General features: G+C 48.2%; 2 protein-coding genes and 1 long non-coding RNA gene across 3 annotated transcripts in view; all 3 read left to right on the top strand.

The window, feature by feature from the left end:
* Nucleotides 1-10342, top strand: part of ZNF862 (zinc finger protein 862) — a 17854-nt gene extending 7512 nt beyond the window's left edge. The window contains exons 4-6 of the mRNA XM_023514410.1: nt 5813-5917; nt 6261-8375; nt 9940-10342. Of these exons, the coding sequence (XP_023370178.1) occupies nt 5813-5917; nt 6261-8375; nt 9940-10106 (2387 nt within the window). The 3' untranslated portion in view covers nt 10107-10342. The remainder of the gene's footprint in view (nt 1-5812; nt 5918-6260; nt 8376-9939) is intronic.
* Nucleotides 10343-10474: 132 nt separating this feature from the next.
* On the top strand, nt 10475-13295 carry LOC111726076. Its single transcript, XR_002773960.1, has 2 exons — nt 10475-11293; nt 12513-13295. It is a non-coding gene; the product is annotated as an uncharacterized LOC111726076 (long non-coding RNA).
* Nucleotides 13296-15924: 2629 nt separating this feature from the next.
* The window catches only part of ATP6V0E2 (ATPase H+ transporting V0 subunit e2), a 5232-nt gene continuing 2752 nt past the window's right edge, over nt 15925-18404 (top strand). Inside the window, exons 1-2 of the mRNA XM_012806464.2 lie at nt 15925-16123; nt 17775-17822. Of these exons, the coding sequence (XP_012661918.1) occupies nt 16020-16123; nt 17775-17822 (152 nt within the window). The 5' untranslated portion in view covers nt 15925-16019. The remainder of the gene's footprint in view (nt 16124-17774; nt 17823-18404) is intronic.

Here is an 18404-nt window from a genome sequence, read left to right as displayed (position 1 = left end):
TTAAGCGAGTCTCCTGCCTCCGCCTCCCAAGTAGCTGGGACCACAGGCGCCCGCCACAACGCCCAGCTATTTTTTGGTTGCAGCCATCATTGTTGTTTGGGGGGCCCGGGCTGGATTTGAGCCTGCCACCTTAGGTATATGTGTCTGGCGCCTTAGCCACTTGAGCCACAAGCACCGAGCCAGCAAACTCAATTTTTTTTTTTTTTTTTAGAGACAGAGTCTCACTTTGTCACCCTTGGTAGAGTGCAGTGGAGTCACAGCTCACAGCAACCTCTGCGCTTAGGCGATTCTCTTGTCTCAGCCTCCCGAGTAGCTGGGACTACAGGTGCCCACCACAACACCCGGCTATTTTTTTGTTGCAGTTTGGCCGGGGCTGAGTTTGAACCCACCACCCTGGGTATATGGGGCCAGCGCCTGACTCACTGAGCCACAGCATCCCCCGCAAACTCAATTTTTAAGAAAAGAAAACCTCTGTCATAATTTTCATGGTTAAGAAAAGCCATTTTTTAAAATCATGGTGACTCACACCTGTAATCCCAGCAGTCTGGGAAGCTAAGGCAGGTGAATTGCTTGAGCTGAGGAGTTGGAGACCAGCCTGAGCAAGAGTGAGATCTCATCTCTACTAAAAATAGAAAAACTAGCTGGGTGTTGTGGTGAGTGTTGGGTGGGTGTTGTGCCTATAGTCCCAGCTACTCAGGAGGCTGAGGCAAGAAAATCTCTTGAACCCAAGAGTTTGAGGTTGCTGTGAGCTACAATGACACCAAGGCATTCTCTCCAGGGTGAAAATAAGTCTCTGTCTCAAAAAAAAAAAAAAAATCTCTCATTTGTTTCTCAATGTTTCTTGTATTTTATCTTGAAACACCATGACCTGCTTATACGGGTGTTGTAGGAATCCTCTAGGTTTTTCTTATGGTTTTTTTTTTACTTGGTCTAGAAGTAATCAGTGGCTTTTGCTATTTCTGGCAGAACCCACTTGTGTTTATATAGCAGAGGTCTCTGTTCTCTGTTGCCTGTGGAGCAGGGAATCCTGGAATACTATCAGCCCCCAGAGGCTGCTTTTGTATCCTTCCCCTGGAGCTGCCTCCACCCTCAGGTGACAGCAGTGTGTATAATCATAGTGTGCTTTGAAGCTCTGACCTCCCTGTCTCCTGCCAGCCTAAGAACACTCTCTGCTTTTAAAGGGCTCCTGTGAATGGGTTAGTTCTGCTGGCTGACATGCCTTTGCCATGCAAGTGAACATGATGGCAGGAGCCACCTGTCTGTGTTTACAGAGCCTACCCACACCCAAAGGGAGCGGGGACGAGGTAAGGGGAAGGGTTACCTGTCTTCCACCTAGGGAAGGTCCTTTTAGGGGGTAATACACACAGAAGCCCTTAGCAATGAAGGGATATAAAAATGATTTTCTCTCAGATGGTTCAGAAATATGCATATACACAAAAGGAGAAAGTGTGCAAGTGAGCTAATGAACATGGAAGAGCAGCCGGGGTAAAATGTAAACAATTGGAGTTCTTTGTATTATTGACAAGTTTCTGTAAATTTGAAAATATATCAATATTTACCAAAAAGGAAAAATTAAGAAACAAAAGCCCAGAGCTTGTGTACTAGTAAAAAGTCTGGACTATAATTCTTTTTTTTTTTTTTTTTTTGCTATTTTTGGCCAGGGCTGGGTTTGAACCTGCCACCTCCGGCATATGGGACCAGTGCCCTACCCTTTTGAGCCACAGGCACCACCCATGGACTATGATTCCTTAGGGGTGTTTGTGGCTTCTGTAGACATCTCCTCAGCCACTGGGGACGTCTCCTGGCAGTTGCCTTGACACAGGCAAATGTTTTCTGCAGTGTGTTCCATATAGGCTCCTTCCCACAGGCTCCTTCCCGGGCATATTGCACCAGTAGACAGCTGTCTTGGGCAAAGTCCCTTCAAGATGACTCCAGCCATCTTCTCTTTTCCCTCCTGGCCCCATCTGGACCAGGAAAACACTCACAGACTTTTGCTCTCACAAACGCTTGGAATGCAGACCACTCCCAACATGGCCTCCTGGGCTCAGCAGTCAGTGTCTGCCTCAGTCTTGTCCAGGCCTGAATTCATGGTCAGCCTACACCTCAAGGGATAGTCAGATTAGGGGAAAGAGTGCACCCTGCCCTTCTCGATAGTTGGGGAGAGGGGTTCACAGTACACTTGACATCTCTTTCCAGAAGCATCTCTAATACCCAACTTCCTGACCTCTTTAGTTTCCACTCTCTGTGAGTGAGGGCTGGGCTGGTCGTCTGGTTTTGGAATGTGGGATGGTTGGTTCCTACTTGTTTTGGCTAAAACAGGCAGGCAGAATCACTGTGTAATATCCTGTTGCTTGTGTTTATCGCTGTTCCTGATTTATTGATTTTAGTTATCTATTGATTCCTACTATGGAAGATGGAGATTCCGCCCTCTTACATCACCTGCCCCTCCCCCTTTCCCTCCATCCTCTCAGAACAGGTATATCACACTTTTGGGGGTCAAATCAATGTAAATCATTTACCTAGTTATGATTATGTATTATTTCCAACTGAGCAAAGATGTATATTACAATGATATTTCCTTTGTTGTAGGACTTTATTCACCTGGAATCAGAATTTTTTCTTTTTTATTTTGCTAATTTTCTTGACTCTCACCAATTCTTCCCAAACTTTCCAGAAGACCTTTAAACTCCTCTGAGGAGTCTTTTACACAAGCTCAATCATCTTGTGTTCTCTCAGTTATTCTTTTTCTGGAGATTCTGTCACTGGGCCTCCTGTCCCCTGCTTTTCCAACCTAGTTGCTCTTCAGACCTGCTGCACACCTGTGGCTTAAGTCTCTCCACCCTTCCTGAGTTGGACTCTTCTTTCATGGTTTATATCTTCATTTTGTTGGGCCACATCTTTTAGTAGTTTCATAAGAAAGGGTACATACTCAGCATATCTGAAAATATACCTTCATAATTGATGAATGACTTGGTTGGGCAAAGAATTCTAGGTTGGAAATAATTTTCTTTAAAAGTTTGAAAGCATTGCTCTTTTGGTTTTCTGATGTTGTTGAGAAGTGTAATGCCTTTTTGTGCCTGAATCTGTGACTGTGATTTATTTTTTATACTACAAAAGCTTTTTATGTTTGTTTTTTGTTTTGTTTTGTTTGCGATCTATCTCATTTTGTCACTCTGAGCTAGAGTGCCATGCTGTTCATAGCTTACAGCAACATCTAACTCCTGGCCTCAAGTGATCCTCCTGCCTCAGCCTGCTGAGTAGTTGGGACTACAGGCGTGTGCAATAGGCATTGTACCCCAATAATCTTTTATTTTTAAGGCACTATACCCCAATGATCTTTTTATTTTTTGTAGAGATGGGGTCTCACTTCTTGCTCAGGCTGGCCACTCCAAAAGCATTTAAAATCAATTCCAGTGTTCTCAAATTTTTAATGATATGCCTTGATAAGAGTGTTTTTACATCTTTTGTTCTGGGTATTTGGTGCTTCCCTTCCATGTGGAAACACATTTTTCAAGTTTGGGGAAATGTGCTTGTATTATTTCCTCTATAGTCATCCTATACATTTTCTCATTTCTTTCCACAAATTACTGTTAGTTAAATGTTGGACTTCCTGGCTAGAGCCCCTAGTTTTCTTTTTCTTTCTTTCTTTTTCTTCTATTTTTTGCTTCTTTTTTTTTTATACTATTCTCTTGGAGATTTCCTCAGTTTTATTTTCTAACAATGCTATATTGGGTTTTTAGTTTCTAAGCACTCTTATTACTCCTTTCTTAGGTGGCTGTCATAATTTTTCTCTCTGGTTTTATTTTTTTTTAACTTTTTATTTATTTATTTATTTTTTTGGAACATGGTCTCATTCTGTCACCCAAGCTAGAGTGCAGTGGCATTGTCATAGCTCACTGCAACCTCAGACTTCTGGGGTTAGGTAATCCTGCTTCAGCCTCTCAAGTAGGTAGGACTACAGGCAGCGGCCACCATACCTGGCTAATTTTTTCTATTTTAATAGAGATGGGGGTCTCACTCTTGCTCAGGCTGGTCTCAAACTCCTGATCTCAAGTAATCCTCTCACTTCAGCCTCCCAGAGTGCTGGGATTATAGGTGTGAGCCACCATGCCTGGCTCTCTCTGGTTATGATAATTCTTATTGTTTTGAAGTTTTATCTTGCTCCCTGCAATATCTCTAGCTCCTTTAATCCTTTTTCTTACTTGTTTTGGTCTCCCTCTTTCATATCAGAGGCTTTTCTTAAATAATTATCTCTAAGTTCGTTTGTCTGTAAGAATAACTCTTTAAAAAACCAACTGGAAGCTCTGTGCATAGCTGAGTTACAATAATAACTGAGTCAGTTATTGTTGGGTGATCAGCAGCAAATCTTGTCTCCTTAGAAGAGCCTACAAAAGTCAGTATCTTGTAGGTCTTTTGAGGGGAGAGGAAGGGGCAACTCTATTTCTCCAAAGAATATTCTTCCCATCTCCTGCTTAGAGGGTATAATAAGCCCAGCAGTGCCCTGGGAACCTAGTGGTGTACCCCTCATTCTTTACACACCACACTTTACTTCATCTTCCACTCTAGCCAGCACCCCGTCTCAGAACCTTCCTAGTAAGTGTTTCTGTAGACTCAGTCTCTGTTCTCCTGAGTGAGGTGGTGGTGCTTCCTGGTTTCCTGGATTAACCAAGAGGAACTGGGCTCAAGCAGCTCTCTGTGCAGACACTGAGCCCTCTGCTCCCTCCCATTCCTCACCCTCCACCTGCTCCCACACTTGCTACCTCCAGTTTCTGAATCTTTCTGGGACTCTGCAGTACAACCACCTTGCTTCTCCATGATCCTCTCTGCAGGCATTCGGTGTAGAGTCCTGTTGGTGCTTCTCTTTTAATTCATTTCCTTCCAAAAATGTATCATTAGCATTTGTAGTCCAGTATTTCTCTTGGGTTTGTGCTTCTTTTTATTATTATTATTCCTTTGCTCTCGCTTTAGAGATGTTTATTGATTTTTTATTTAAGAAGGATGTGTGTTGAATCTACCACATTTCAGTAATTTACTTATTTATAGAGAGTAAGTTTGTAGATACACATGTATACATATGTATCAAATATAAATATGTTTAAGTGAACCAAAAGATGAATAGTGAAAAATAATCTCCCTTTTACTTTGTCCTTCAATTCCTTCTCAGAAGCACACACATTCACATAGACACACACAAAAGCGTGTACGTAGATAGTGATGGATGGATTGTATCCTAAATCAGGGAAGTGATTTCTTTGCATACTTCTGGACAATGTGAACATATTAAGTAAAGGGTAGTGCTTAATCCAAAGACAGCATTTTTTTTCTCATCAGAGTTCAGGTTCCATTGCAAATGGTAGATATTTTCAGGGGGCCTTGCGAGTGCCCCATTAGGTAACCTGTATAGTTGGCTGCCTGCCATGGGTTCACGGAGGAGGCCACCCATGGGTGGCATCTTCCACTCCCCGTGTGGCTTTTGTTTTCATCCCTGCCTTCCTTTTCTTTCTGCTTTATCCTCTGTGTTTCTTCCTGTTTCAACACTTCACTACCCGTGGATGCATTTTGCTGGCTTGTGGCCCCCAGGGCTGATCCTCAGGGTGGAGGCAGCCGTCTACCCTGGCTGGGGCATATCCCCACCTGGCCTCCTATTCTGCCCTCTTCTGGGGTGTGCTTTCAGCCTGCCCGTGGCTAACTAGACTTTAGCAAGGACAGAACCTAGCAGCCTCCTGCACATTTCAGGGGCCAGGTCAGGTCAGGGTGGGCTGCTTGACTCTGTGTAGCAGTGATCTCAGCGCAACTCTTCATCCTGTGACAGGGCCTGCAGCTGCCAAACCAGACTTGATCTCCAAACTGGAACGGAGAGCTGCACCCTGGATAAAAGATCCAAATGGGCCCAAGTGGGGAGAAGGTCATCCTCCAGGTAAGTCCAGACCTACTAAGTTCTGAGGGCATGTGCAGGGTGCAGGTGAATCACTCATCCCGTACCTGTTGTGTATCTGGTGTCACACAATCCCAGGGTAGTCATGTGGCCAGAGAACATGAGGCTGCATAAGGACCCACAGGATTAGCAGTAACTCCTGGGAACCAGCCTGACTTTCACTGAAGAGAATGGGGAGGGACTTAAATAGAAGCCACTAGTGGTCTCTGGAAAGGTGGATCCTTATGCTTTGCATAAGTGCTAAGTGAATTGGGGATATCTTAGCTGATAGAAGACTGCAGAGTTCTAGGCAGCAGAACCAAGCATGATTTAATTTTCTCCAAAGGGAAAAAGAAGATGGTGGCTGTGAGAGAGGTAGACACACAGGCCGTGGCTGTGGACTCTGCACCACTTCCAGCTCCTTCTGTGGAGCCGGGTACCTCCTACTGCAGCTCCAGCATGTGTGAAGTAGAAGTGGATGGGCCCAGGAAAACCAAGAGGACTTATAGACCCCGTTCCATTCAGAGGTCATGGTTTGGGCAGTTCCCGTGGTTAGTAATTGATCCCAAAGAGACCAAGCTCTTTTGCTCAGTTTGCAAAGAAAGACCCAATCTCCATGACAAATCATCTCGGTTAGTCAAAGGTTACACTGGGCCTTTCAAAGTGGAGACTTTAAAATACCATGAAGTCAGCAAAGCACACAGGCTCTGTGTCAACACCATTGAAATCAAAGAAGACACCCCCCAGACTGCCCTCATTCCAGAGATCTCCAGCGACCTCATGGCAAACATGGAACACTTCTTCAATGCTGCCTACTCCATCGCATACCACTCAAGGCCCCTGAATGACTTTGAGAAAATCCTGCAGCTCCTCCAAAGCACTGGGACCGTGATTTTAGGCAAGTACCGAAACCGCACCGCATGCACTCAGTTCATCAAATACATCTCGGAGACCCTGAAGAAACAGATCCTCGATGATGTCCGGAGCTCCCCCTGCGTGAGCTTGTTGCTGGACAGCTCCACCGACACCTCTGACCAGGCCTGCATAGGGATTTATATCCGCTACTTGAAGCAGATGGAGGTGAAGGAGTCGTATATCACCCTGGCCCCCCTCTATAGTGAGACAGCAGATGGATACTTTGAGACCATTGTTTCTGTCCTGGATGAGCTGGACATCCCTTTCCGGAAGCCTGGCTGGGTAGTGGGCCTGGGAACAGATGGCTCAGCCATGCTGAGCTGCAGAGGAGGCCTTGTGGACAAGTTCCAGGAGGTCATCCCCCAGCTGCTGCTTGTGCACTGTGTGGCACACCAGCTGCACCTGGCTGTGGTGGAAGCATGTGGGAGCATCGATCTCGTGCGGAAGTGTGACCGGCATATTCGTACTGTATTCAAATTTTATCAGTCCTCAAACAAGAGGCTGAGTGAGCTGCAGGAAGGTGCAGCTCCCCTGGAGCAGGAGGTCCTCCGCCTGAAGGACTTGAACGCCGTCAGGTGGGTGGCCAGTAAAAGGCGCACGCTGAACGCTCTCCTCGTGAGCTGGCCTGCCCTCACTCGGCACCTCCAGAGTGTGGCGGAGGCTGGGGGCCAGGTTGGGCAGAGGGCCAAGGGCATGCTAAAGCTGATGAAGGGCTTCCACTTTATCAAATCCTGCCACTTCCTGCTGGACTTCCTGAGCATTTACAGACCTCTGTCTGAGGTGTGCCAGAAGGAGATCGTGCTGGTCACAGAGGTGAACGCCACGCTGGGCCGGGCCTACATAGCGCTGGAGACCCTCCGTCACCAGGCAGGGCCCAAAGAGGAAGAGTTCAATGCCAGCTTCAAGGATGGCTGGCTCCATGGCATCTTCTTGGACAGGGTAGAGATGGCAGAACAGCGGTTCCAAGCAGACAGGGAGAGAGTGGTGCTCACCGGGATTGAATACCTCCAGCAGAGGTTTGATGCAGACCGTCCGCCGCAGCTCAAGAACATGGAGGTGTTTGATACTGTAGCCTGGCCAAATGGGATTGAACTTGCCGCTTTTGGGAATGATGATATTCTTAGCCTTGCTAGGTATTTCAAGCTCTCTCTCCCTGCAGGATACAGTGAGGAAGCTCTGTTGGAGGAGTGGCTGGGCCTGAAATCCATCTCCCAGAACCTCCCGTTCTCCATGCTGTGTAAAAACGCCCTAGCCCAGCACTACCGCTTCCCCTTGCTGAGCAAGCTCATGGCTGTGGTGGTCTGTGTGCCTGTTTCCACCTCCTGCTGTGAGCGAGGCTTGAAGGCCATGAACCGAATCAGGACTGATGAGAGGACCAAGCTCTCCAATGAGGTGCTCAACATGCTCATGATGACAGCTGTGAATGGCGTGGCAGTAACAGAGTACGACCCCCAGCCTGCCATCCAGCACTGGTACCTGACCTCCTCAGGCCGACGTTTCAGCCACGTCTACTCCTGTGCCCAGGTGCCAGCCCGCTCCCATGAGAGTAAGTACAAGCAGCAGAGAGTAAATTCCCTGGATGTGGGAAAACAAAGCAAGCTAATCCAATCTTCCCAGTCCTGTGCTGAGCCAGAGTTCTCACCATGTTGGCCAGCAATAGTCTGCAGGCATTCCTGGAGGTTGTGTAGCCATTTGCTAGACCACTGTGCCTTGATACCTGCCTCCAGGCTCCTGTGACCCAGCTAAAGAGACCACACAAGCCCAAGGCAGCAGGGTACAGTGCGAAGACTTCTGGAGCTTGTCTGCTCAGGTTCAATGCTGGCTCTGTCCCCTAACTAGTTGTGTGCCCTTGGACAAGTCAGCCTTTTTGTGCTTTGGTTTTTCATCTGTCAGTGAATTAATATATGCAAAGCACTCAGAACAGAGTCTGGCAAGAGGAACAAATGGCACTAGTTAAAGGTTAAGACCACTACTGGCAATAACTAGCAGAAGGCCAGCCAGGCCGGCAGCAGCATCATATTCTAAGTGTGGCTGTGTGGACTCTGGACCATGCAGGGATTTTCAGGAGAAAAGAGGTCAGCTCAGGTCAGAGTGGCTGTGCAGGGGTCAGCCTTGTGTGTATGTGTAGCGGGGATGGTCAAGCCACAGCAGAAACAGCCACACTAGCCAGCCAGGAGGGCTTGGATCAGGACTCCCTTGAGGGGAAGTAACATTAGAAGGGACGACAAGTTGCCAGAAATAAGAAGTTTCTCTCTGCAAACAGTTCCTGGAAACCAAAGAGAACATGCCAGTCATTGGGTTCACCAGGCTTTTCTTATTCATGTGACGGGGCAGAGCAGCAGTTTTTCTCTTTTGGCATCTTCTTCTGGCTGGTGTCCTTCTGCCTGCTTCCATATCCATTTTTTTTCTCCTGTCATCAGCAGTGGGTCTGCGTTTTAGGGCTGACAGGTTTCATAGGAAGCAAGGTGACACTGGAGCCATAGCAGGGTGGTTAGGTGAAGAAAAGAGGCAGGGAGAGCCAAGAGGGAGGGTGTGGTGACTCCATCACCTTAGCTGCCTGTTAAGTGCCTTGTTCTCAGAGTCCAGCCCTGGAGGGAGAGGAATATGGTGGCAGCTATACCCTTGTCCAGGATGTTATTTCCATAGGGACAGAAGGTCTTATACAGACAGTTTATGTGGTAACATACCCCCTTCCTAGGCAGGAGCTCTCAGCCTCAGTACTGTTAAGCTGGGGCTGGGTGTTTCTTGGTAGGGGCCTCCTATGCATTGTAGGAACTTCAGCAGCATCCTGGGCCTCTACCCTTGCCGTAACCACTGGATACCAGTAGCACCTCCCACCGCCTTTGTGACAGTCAGAACCATCTTCAGACATTGCTCCTGAAGCAGAAGTATGGTCACTGAAGGAAAAATTACCCCTGGTTGGGATCTGCTGTCTTGGGGTAATGGAATAGCAGAGTGAGGACAAGTGAGGGCTGAAGAGAAGTCCCAGTCCTATCTCTGGTCTGTTCTGCCATGTTCTCTTCACTGAACAGCCTTGGGACAAAGCTGGAGTGGGCAGGGGACCATCGTGTGACCAATCTAATTGCTGTTCTCCTTTCTCTCTCGCACAGGTGTGGAGCTCAGAAAGGAGCCGGGTGCCCTCTGTGTTGGGGGGTCTGGGACCCAGGAGCCACTCATTCTGCCCCCCAGGGAGGCAGTGGAAGTTCGGGAGGACTACATCACAGAGCCTTCTGGGCTATACCCCAGCACCAGCCAGGGGGGCCCTGGCATGTTCTGAGGGAGTGGAATCCTTGGCATTGCCTTGGAGATGCCTCTGCAATCATGGAGACAGGCTCTCTGAAGAGGCTAGGCTTCCCTAGAGTCTTTCTTTGGGGGGGGACACTTTTTAAGCACTAGGAAGTGGGCAGTGACAAGGTAGCAGAAGGCTGTATGCCAGAGAGGCAAGGGAGCCAGGAGGCCCTGCAAGCACAGTGGTGCCTCACAGCACATTGTGTGCTAAAAAGGTTCTTAGCACAAGTTCATTTTTTTTTTTTTTTGAGACAGAGTCTCACTATGTTGTTATTGGTAGAGTGCTGTGGCGTCACAGCTCACAGCAACCTCAAACTCTTGCGCTCAAGTAAGTCTCTTGCCTCAGCCTTCCAAGGAGCTGGGACTACAGGTGCCTGCCACAATGCCCGGCTATTTTTTTAAGGTGCTCCAGGAAATAATCCCATCATGAAAGATTTCATCCCCATTCTAGTAGCAAGAAGACTTTTCTGAAGTGGGAGATACTGGGATAGGGGCTTAAAGCAGCACCCAAACTTCTCGGCATCCCTGAGGAACATTCCAGAGAGGCTGCCCATAATCTAAGTGGCAAGGGGGAAAGACCCCTTTCTTAGGATAGAAGATGACCCCGTTCTAGGGAAGAGTCTAGGGACTCTTGGTTGCAAGAGTTCCCAAGAGTCATTATTCTGGGGTCTCTCACCCTGGTTCTCATGGCTCAGGTGGGGAGCTTCTATCAGGGAGTTCCTCTGCCTCCTCCCAGGGCTTTCTTCAGAATGAAACAAACATAAAACTTTTGCACAGAGCACCCAGGAGAGATTCTCTTCCCACAGCTCCCAGACAGCACAGCCAGTGCCCTCTGTGACACCGAGCCCAGCACCTCGCACACTGGAGCATTGTCTGACCCACAGCCCACAAGCCCATGTTCCTCAGGAGCAGGCAGGCCCATGTTGGAGCTAGGAAGCTTGGGATGCAGCCCCAGCTCTGCTGCACCCAGTGGTTTAACTGTGATTAATGCCATCTTCTTTTCTGTGCCTCAGTTTCTCTCTTCATGGAGTGGCAGCAGAGAATCCACGTGTTTGCTGCCTCCCTGCCATAGGGTTAGTGAGTGAGAGATCCTTGAGCTCCTTGAAAGAAAGACCTCGGCCTGCACAGTGTGGACTTAGCTGCCTTCAGCCCCTGTCCTCGTCCTTAGTGGGACAGGTATGAATTTGTCCCCAAAGCCCTTACTGTGAGATGGGGTACCCTCCAGGTGTATCATCTACATGACAGTCTAGACCACTCCTAAAATGGCTCTGGGACCTCTACATGGAATCACTGGGACTCCACCCAGATGAGCCAAGTCAGATTCCTGAACTGGGCTCAGTGACTGGGGTCTTAGCTCCCCCAGAAGGTATGGGCACGCTCCAGCTTAACTATTCACTGCCCAGGGCATGGGAGGCGCCTGGCACTACTAGACCCCCAATCCCCATCGTCCCCTCTTCCCATCCAGCCTAAAGTGAAGCACTTTTCCTTCTAGCTTTGTCTTGGCAGGCTCAGGAGGCTGCTTCCTGGGATGGGGATGACTTTGTCTAGGTTGTGCTGCCCTTAAGCATGGGTGGGAAATGAGGGATCTGAGAGGAAAGGGCTTCTCTGCCCCTGCCCCATGCTTGTTTTAAAAAGGCAGCAAGGAGCATGCCATCCCTGCCTGGCTGGCTGCTGGTCTCCAGGTGGGGCCCTGCTCTATGCTGCAAGGCCATGCAATCAGGCCCCTTAACCAGCAGTTTTCTTCTTCCCATTCCCAAAAGGTGCTGCAAGCCCTTCCCCATTATTACAGATGCCGTTTCCCAGCATCCCCTTCCTTTCCCCTCACCCTTAGCACTTAGCCTTAGTGCCACTGCCCTCTTGTCTTTCTCAGCTCTAGTCAGAAATTCCTTTATCTCTTCTCACCTTTCACTTGTGGAAATGTCTCCCAGCTGGAGGGGTCCAAAGGCCCCAAGGCCCCAGACTGCAACTGCAGCTCTGGGAGGTGCCACTATTCACATAGCCATAATGGTCATAGGCCTCCCGTTCATAGCCTCCATGGGTGCTTGGGAATTTGCCCCAGGTTAGGTGTCCCCTAGAATGGGAGAGAGAAAGGCCTTTTAAAGTGAGGTCTGTAACCCTCCTCTCAGAAGGATTCCCAGTTGAGGTAAGGTTCTAGCAAGCACCCTTCCCTTGGTGTGGCCTCTTCTTCCTCCAATATCCCATCAGAGCAGGGGCCAGTGCTATAAGCAGCCCTGTTGCTCTGTACAGGAGCAGTTCTGGAGCTGAGGTGGGAGCCAGGGGAGATGCCCTCCCCTCTCCACGTCAGCATGTTCTGAGGACCCATCCCAGGCCTTCCTTAGGTTGTGGGAAAGGGGGTCCCCTTAGAGCAGAGTGACTGAAATGTTATTTATTATAGGTGTTTGCACTACCCAGTTTCTTGAGGGGCACAGGCTGTTCTGGTTCCCCCTTGTCAGCTAAAGACAAAGAAGGAAGACAACTGATGATTTTGTTCAGGACCCCAGAGTGGCAGCATGGTGAGCATCCTTACCGTTGCCCAGGCTGGCCCCTGCTTTGTTGGGAGGCTGGCTGTGATTTATACCACAGGCCAGGAGTCCCCTTGTTGGGGAGGCTTCCTGTTTTGCCCCACAGGAAGACAAATCGCAGGGTACCAGGAATAGAAGGAGCAAGCACACTCTCTTGGCCAGAGTCCCGGCCATTGTGCCCCTGCCACCCCTTCTTGGCCACTGTCCCCCTTCCACCCAGCACCTGTAGTCCTGCTGGCATCTGTGTTCACATCCTAGCATTGCTCCTGCCATTTCCCTGATGACTGATCCCCATTGGGTCTGACATTCCGAGTAACCAGCATATAACTGATAGTTTTATTCCAGCAATAGCCATAGAGACTGGGTAGGAGTGGAGAATCTCAGCTGCCTTCCTGGCCAGTTACCTTAGAAGTGTGACCATGCTCCAGACCTTTGCTTCTCTCTCCTGCAAAGGATGAGTTCCTAGGGTGCTAAGTACTTATCAGGGCAGTGAGGGGGGCAGTTCCCTCATACAGGTGTCTGCTTAGCAAAAAACACTAAGGTAACTGGCCCAGGGATATCCTCTCCTCTGGTTTCAAAGATGTGCAAATGAGGTTTAAGAAACCGTGTTTAATTCCTAACCTTTTGCTATCTGAATAAAGCAGAGTTTATTTCAACACACGTGTCTGTCCTGTACGTCCATAAGCAAGACCCAGGAGACTGGAGCTGATCAAAGCTAACTAGATCTTGCCTCTTTCAAGAGGAGACAAGGCTAAGAATGGTGCTGGGTGGAGGAAGTGTGTGTTCACCTTTATTTTTGGCTTTTGGTTTCTCCTATGATTCTTTTTTTTTTTTTTTTTTTTTTTTTTATTGAACGGTAACTATGTACATTAATGCACTTCTAGGGTACAGTGTGGGGTTTTCACATGCAATCTGAAATACTTCCATCAACTGGTCAACACAGTCCTATGATTCTTGAAAGTGAGCTAAATTTGTTTTGCCAGTGAAAGTTAGGAGAAGGTTAAGATCATTTAGTGAGAGTTATAATTAAGTACTTGGCTGTCTTTCTGTGTGTGTATGAGACAGGTTCATTCTTGCCTAGGCTAGAGGGTAGTAGCATGACCATAGCTCAGTGTAATCTTGAACTCCTGGGCTCAAGCAATCCCCCTGAGTCAGCTTCCTGCATAGCTAGGACTATAGGTGTGTGCCATCATGCTCAGCTAATTTTTTAAATTTTTTGTAGAGATGGGCCATCTCTCTATGTTGCCTCAAACTCCTGGCCTCAAGCAAATCCTCTCTTCTTGGCCTCCCAAAATGCTGGGAGTCATAAGCCACTGTGCCTAGCCCTTACATTTATTTAGCACTTTATAGTTTACAAAATGCTTTTACTTGACATTATCTCTTTCGGTTTACTGGGAATAAAAAAGCCATATTTTCAAGGAAAAAAACATAGATTTCTACCAGTAGTAAAAGCTTTTGCATCAGACCCATCACTCTACAGAGCTCCCTAAGGCACAAATCCAAAGAACAGCTGGAGCTTGTGGGTCCCAAAGAGGCTTCAGCAGTTGAAGTAGGAGCCAGTTTATGGCTTTGATTCCTTTATGGACTTCAGACTGTTACAAAGGTGCCAAATAGATGACTATAGCAATCAATTGCAACTTAGGACAGAAAGGAAACATCAAAGACCATTAAAGGAAAAGAGAATGGAAGCTACAAGCATCCAAAATGAGCTGGTTGTTTAAAGCAAGCACTGCCTTTGGTTCTAGCCTTAGCTGGGGCAGAGAAACAGAATCTGTTTCACATTATAGTTGGCATTTTATACAGAGAATATTTTTTCTTAAAATTCAGGAAAGTAGGGGGTTTTTTGGAGCTACAGAGGGAGATGAACTTTAGTGGTGATTTTCTGAAAGATTGTAAGGACCATGCTGCTTTATACTGTGTCATGGATGCTAAGTGCACCCTTACCCTGAGTCACTGTTCTTAGCAGTGCACACTCTTGATGAGAATCCTAACCAATCCAGCCAAAATCTCACCTCCTCAAGGAAGCCTTCTTTGATTTCTCTATCCTTTGCATGCTTATAATGGGCATGGACTATTCTGATCACAGGGCTCTTAGGCCAGTTTGGCCAGCATTATAGTTTTACAAGAATGCATCACTTCTCACCTAATTTAACAATCCCTAGAAAACTAAGATGGTATTTCATAACTAACATCTTTGTGTATCACTGACCTCCAACTTGCCTGAGTGCTAAAATAATGGAAGATGGCACTGTATGCCTAAAATATTTGTAAGTTACCTACCCTCCTCCATGCATGAATATTGAAAAGATGAATAAAGAGGTCTTAACTGGAGAGCAGAGAAGGGCAGGTGTGACCAGTTCCTGCTTGGGGCAAACAGCTATGAGTACCCATCATTGCAGGGGTCAGTGCAAGAACTGGTACATTAACCTTCTGCATTACAAAGATTACACCAACTCTCAAGTCATGAAACCATTGACTGACAACGTGTGAGTATGTGGCGGGCTTCATGGGGCAGCACCTGCTGCTAGAGATGCCCTGTGGAGCCACTGATCCCTAGAAGAAGGGAATTCTACAGAAGATAGAGATTGTTAATCTCCACAGAGGGATATGTGAGATCAAAAGGCCCCAAAGTCATGGTGGTTCATGCCTGTAATCCCAGCATTTTGGGGAGCTGACTGGGAGGATCACTTGAGACTAGGGATCCGAGACCAGCCATGCGTGAAGTTAGGGGTTTAAGACCAGCCGTGGACAACCTAGTGAGACCCTCATCTCTATAAAAACTTGTTTGAAAAAATTAACCAGGTGTGGTGGCACGGGCCTGTAGTGCCAGCTATTCAGGAGGCTGAGGCAGGAGATGGCTTGTGAGGCAGCAGTGAGGTGTGATGATTGTACCACTGCACTCCATCCTGGGTGATGGAGTGAGACCTACTTAAAAAAAAAAAAAAAAAAGTTCAAAGAGAAAACCAGGTTCTGAGGTCTCTTCCAGCCCTGATGGAAGAAACTAGTCTTACTACCTTAGGTACTTTCTGCGTGCTTATTATTTCAATTAATCCTCCAGCAACCTTGTAAGAATTGCCATCCACATTTTATAAACTGCACCTACTTACGCAGGGAGTCAGGGATCTAATCCCAAAGTTCCAGTGGGCTGGCTACAGATTGATGCCCAGGCGGCAGGGTATCTGCCTTCTCAGGGTCTCTAGAGTGGCAGCTCGGTGGATCAGATTAGGAGATGCGCGTGCGCAGATCGGTCCGGGCGAGCGCCTCCGCGGTGTGCGTCCTGTTGCGCATGCTCGGCGTTCCCTACCGGGCTGTGGACCCGCGCGCTCCAAGAGCTTGTGTCGCTCTGCCCTGCATCCAGTCCCGGCATCCCGCGCCCGGCCATGACGGCGCACTCGTTCGCCCTCCCAGTCATCATCTTCACCACTTTCTGGGGCCTCATCGGCATCGCCGGGCCCTGGTTTGTGCCGAAGGGACCCAACCGCGGGTAAGGAAACTGCGCAGGCCCTGCCGACCCCCGGTCCCCGCGTCCCTCCATCCGGAGCGGCGGCTTGCTACCCTGCCGCGAGGGCCCGCACCAGGAACACCAGGCTCCCAGACGCCTGCTCTGACGTCTCTGCACTCAGGCCAGTTCAGCTAGGTAACAGGCCGGAGGCTGGGGTGAAGGGCAGAGTGACATTATAGATGGTTAAGTGTCATCTGTCCTGCAGCCAATAAAGGGCACGGACAGGAACTAATGCAGCCCTCTACAGGTGTGTTCCTGGAGCATATGTCACGCCTCAAGTTCTTAGGTAAAATGGGGGTGATGACGACCCTGCCTTAGAAGGCTGCTGCGAGGATTACCCAAAGTAGTGCATGTAAGAAGCTCACCAAGGCATGGTGCTTTGTATATAAGGGTAGTTTTAGCTGGTAGTGTTTTGGGAAGATCCCCTACAGATATCAGCACTGATCACTAGTTTCTGCTCATGTTCTCTTCAGGTGTAAAGACTCTCTTGACTACAAGTTCTTCAAGGTCCGAGATTGTTCTATTCTCCACAGTCTACCCAGTGCGCAGCCAAGACTGGTCTAAACCGCTTAGTAATAATGTTGAAAGAGGGATCAAGTGCTTCTTTCTCCAGCACCAACTCGAAATGCTTTAGATGAAAGGTCAGAGGCTCTGGTTTGGAGTAGGTTTGGCTTTGCCTGGAGGCTGCTTGGATGGATATATGGATGTTGCCTTTGGTCTTAAAAATAGGCAGGGCTGGCTGAGCGCCTGTGGCTCAAGCAGCTAAGGCGCTAGCCACATACACCTAAGGTGGCGGGTTCGAATCCCCAGCCCGGGCCTGCCAAACAACAATGATGGCTGCAACCAAAAAATGGCCAGGTGTTGTGGCGGGCGCCTGTAGTCCCAGCTACTTGGGAGGCTGAGGCAGGAGACTCACTTGAGCCCAGGAGTTGGAGGTTGCTGTGAGCTGTGATGCCATGGCACTCTACCCAGGGGGACAGCTTGAGGCTCTGTCTAAAATTAAAAAAAAAAAAAATAGGCAGGGCTCAGAGTCCCACAGCTCAGTTTGAAAACCATTTTAGTGGTTCACCTCTCCTGCAAATTTTGGTGAATTCTTTCTTCAGTCCTACTAAAGTCTCCTGCTACATGTTAAGCTTCTGTCTCCAGTCTTCTTTAGACGCAAAGTAGGTAATGCCTGCTCTTTTTATAACAACTCACTCAGCCTGAGAAATGGCTTACTGTCTCCTTGCTTCTTTCCCAGTATTCTGGTGTATTGTTTTCTTTCCCCTTGCCCAATGAAGTTTGAATTCCACAAACCGCTCCCTGGTGGGCTGCCAGAAATGCAGCTGCGTGCAGTTTCTGTTCCCAACATGTCTGCATTAGGATGGAGAAATATTGGGGGTTAGAGAAGGAAGAATTTGTAACATAACTTGGATGTGGTCAAGGTTGACCTCACCATAAAAGTGACATTTTAAGTTTTTATTTTCCATCCTGCTGTTCTTACTCTGAGTAGACCTCAGCCTCCTGTGTCCAGGTAGCATAAGAAAAGCCAGTGGGAAAAGAACTGACACCAGGCGCCTTTTCTCTGGCCCTGGCCAGGCCTTCTGAGGGTGCTGGTTCCACCTGCCCTGACCTGTGTCCTCTTCTGTTGCAGAGTGATCATCACCATGCTGGTAGCTACTGCTGTCTGCTGTTACCTCTTGTAAGTACCATTTTCTCCAGCCCCAAATCAGCCAGTTCCTTCTTCCCTTTTCACCCTAGCCTGCTCTTGTAGGAGGTGTTCGCTACTACCATGCCGGGCTAATTATTTTTTGTAGAGACAGGGGTTTCTTTTTTTTCTCTTTTTTTTTTTTTTTTTTTGAGGCAGAGCCTCAAGCTGTCACCTTGGGTAGAGTGCCTTGGCATCATAGCTCATAGCAACCTCCAACTCCTCAAGTGAGTCTCCTGCCTCTGCCTCCCAAGTAGCTGGGACTACAGGAGCCTGCCACAACGCCCGGCTATTTTTTAGTTGCAGCCATCATTGTTGTTTGGCGGGCCGGGCTGGCTTCGAACCCACCACCTTAGATGTATATGGCTGATGCCTGAGCCGCTTGAGCCACAGGCACCCAGCCGAGACAGGGGTTTCCATGGTGCCCAGGGTGATCTTGAACTCCTGCCTGCCTTAGTCTTCCAAAGTGCTGGGATTACAGGTATGAGCCATCATGCCTGGCCTTCTTTATATAATATTTAATATTTCCTACCTCCTACTAATAAAAAAATAAATCTTCTTTTTTTTTTTTTTTTT

Source organism: Otolemur garnettii, unplaced genomic scaffold, assembly GCF_000181295.1.
Source record: "Otolemur garnettii isolate 467f Iridium unplaced genomic scaffold, OtoGar3 scaffold00053, whole genome shotgun sequence".
NCBI lineage: Eukaryota > Metazoa > Chordata > Mammalia > Primates > Galagidae > Otolemur > Otolemur garnettii.
The sequence above is the reverse complement of the archived record's forward strand: the minus strand, read 5'-3'. Positions and strand labels throughout refer to the sequence as shown.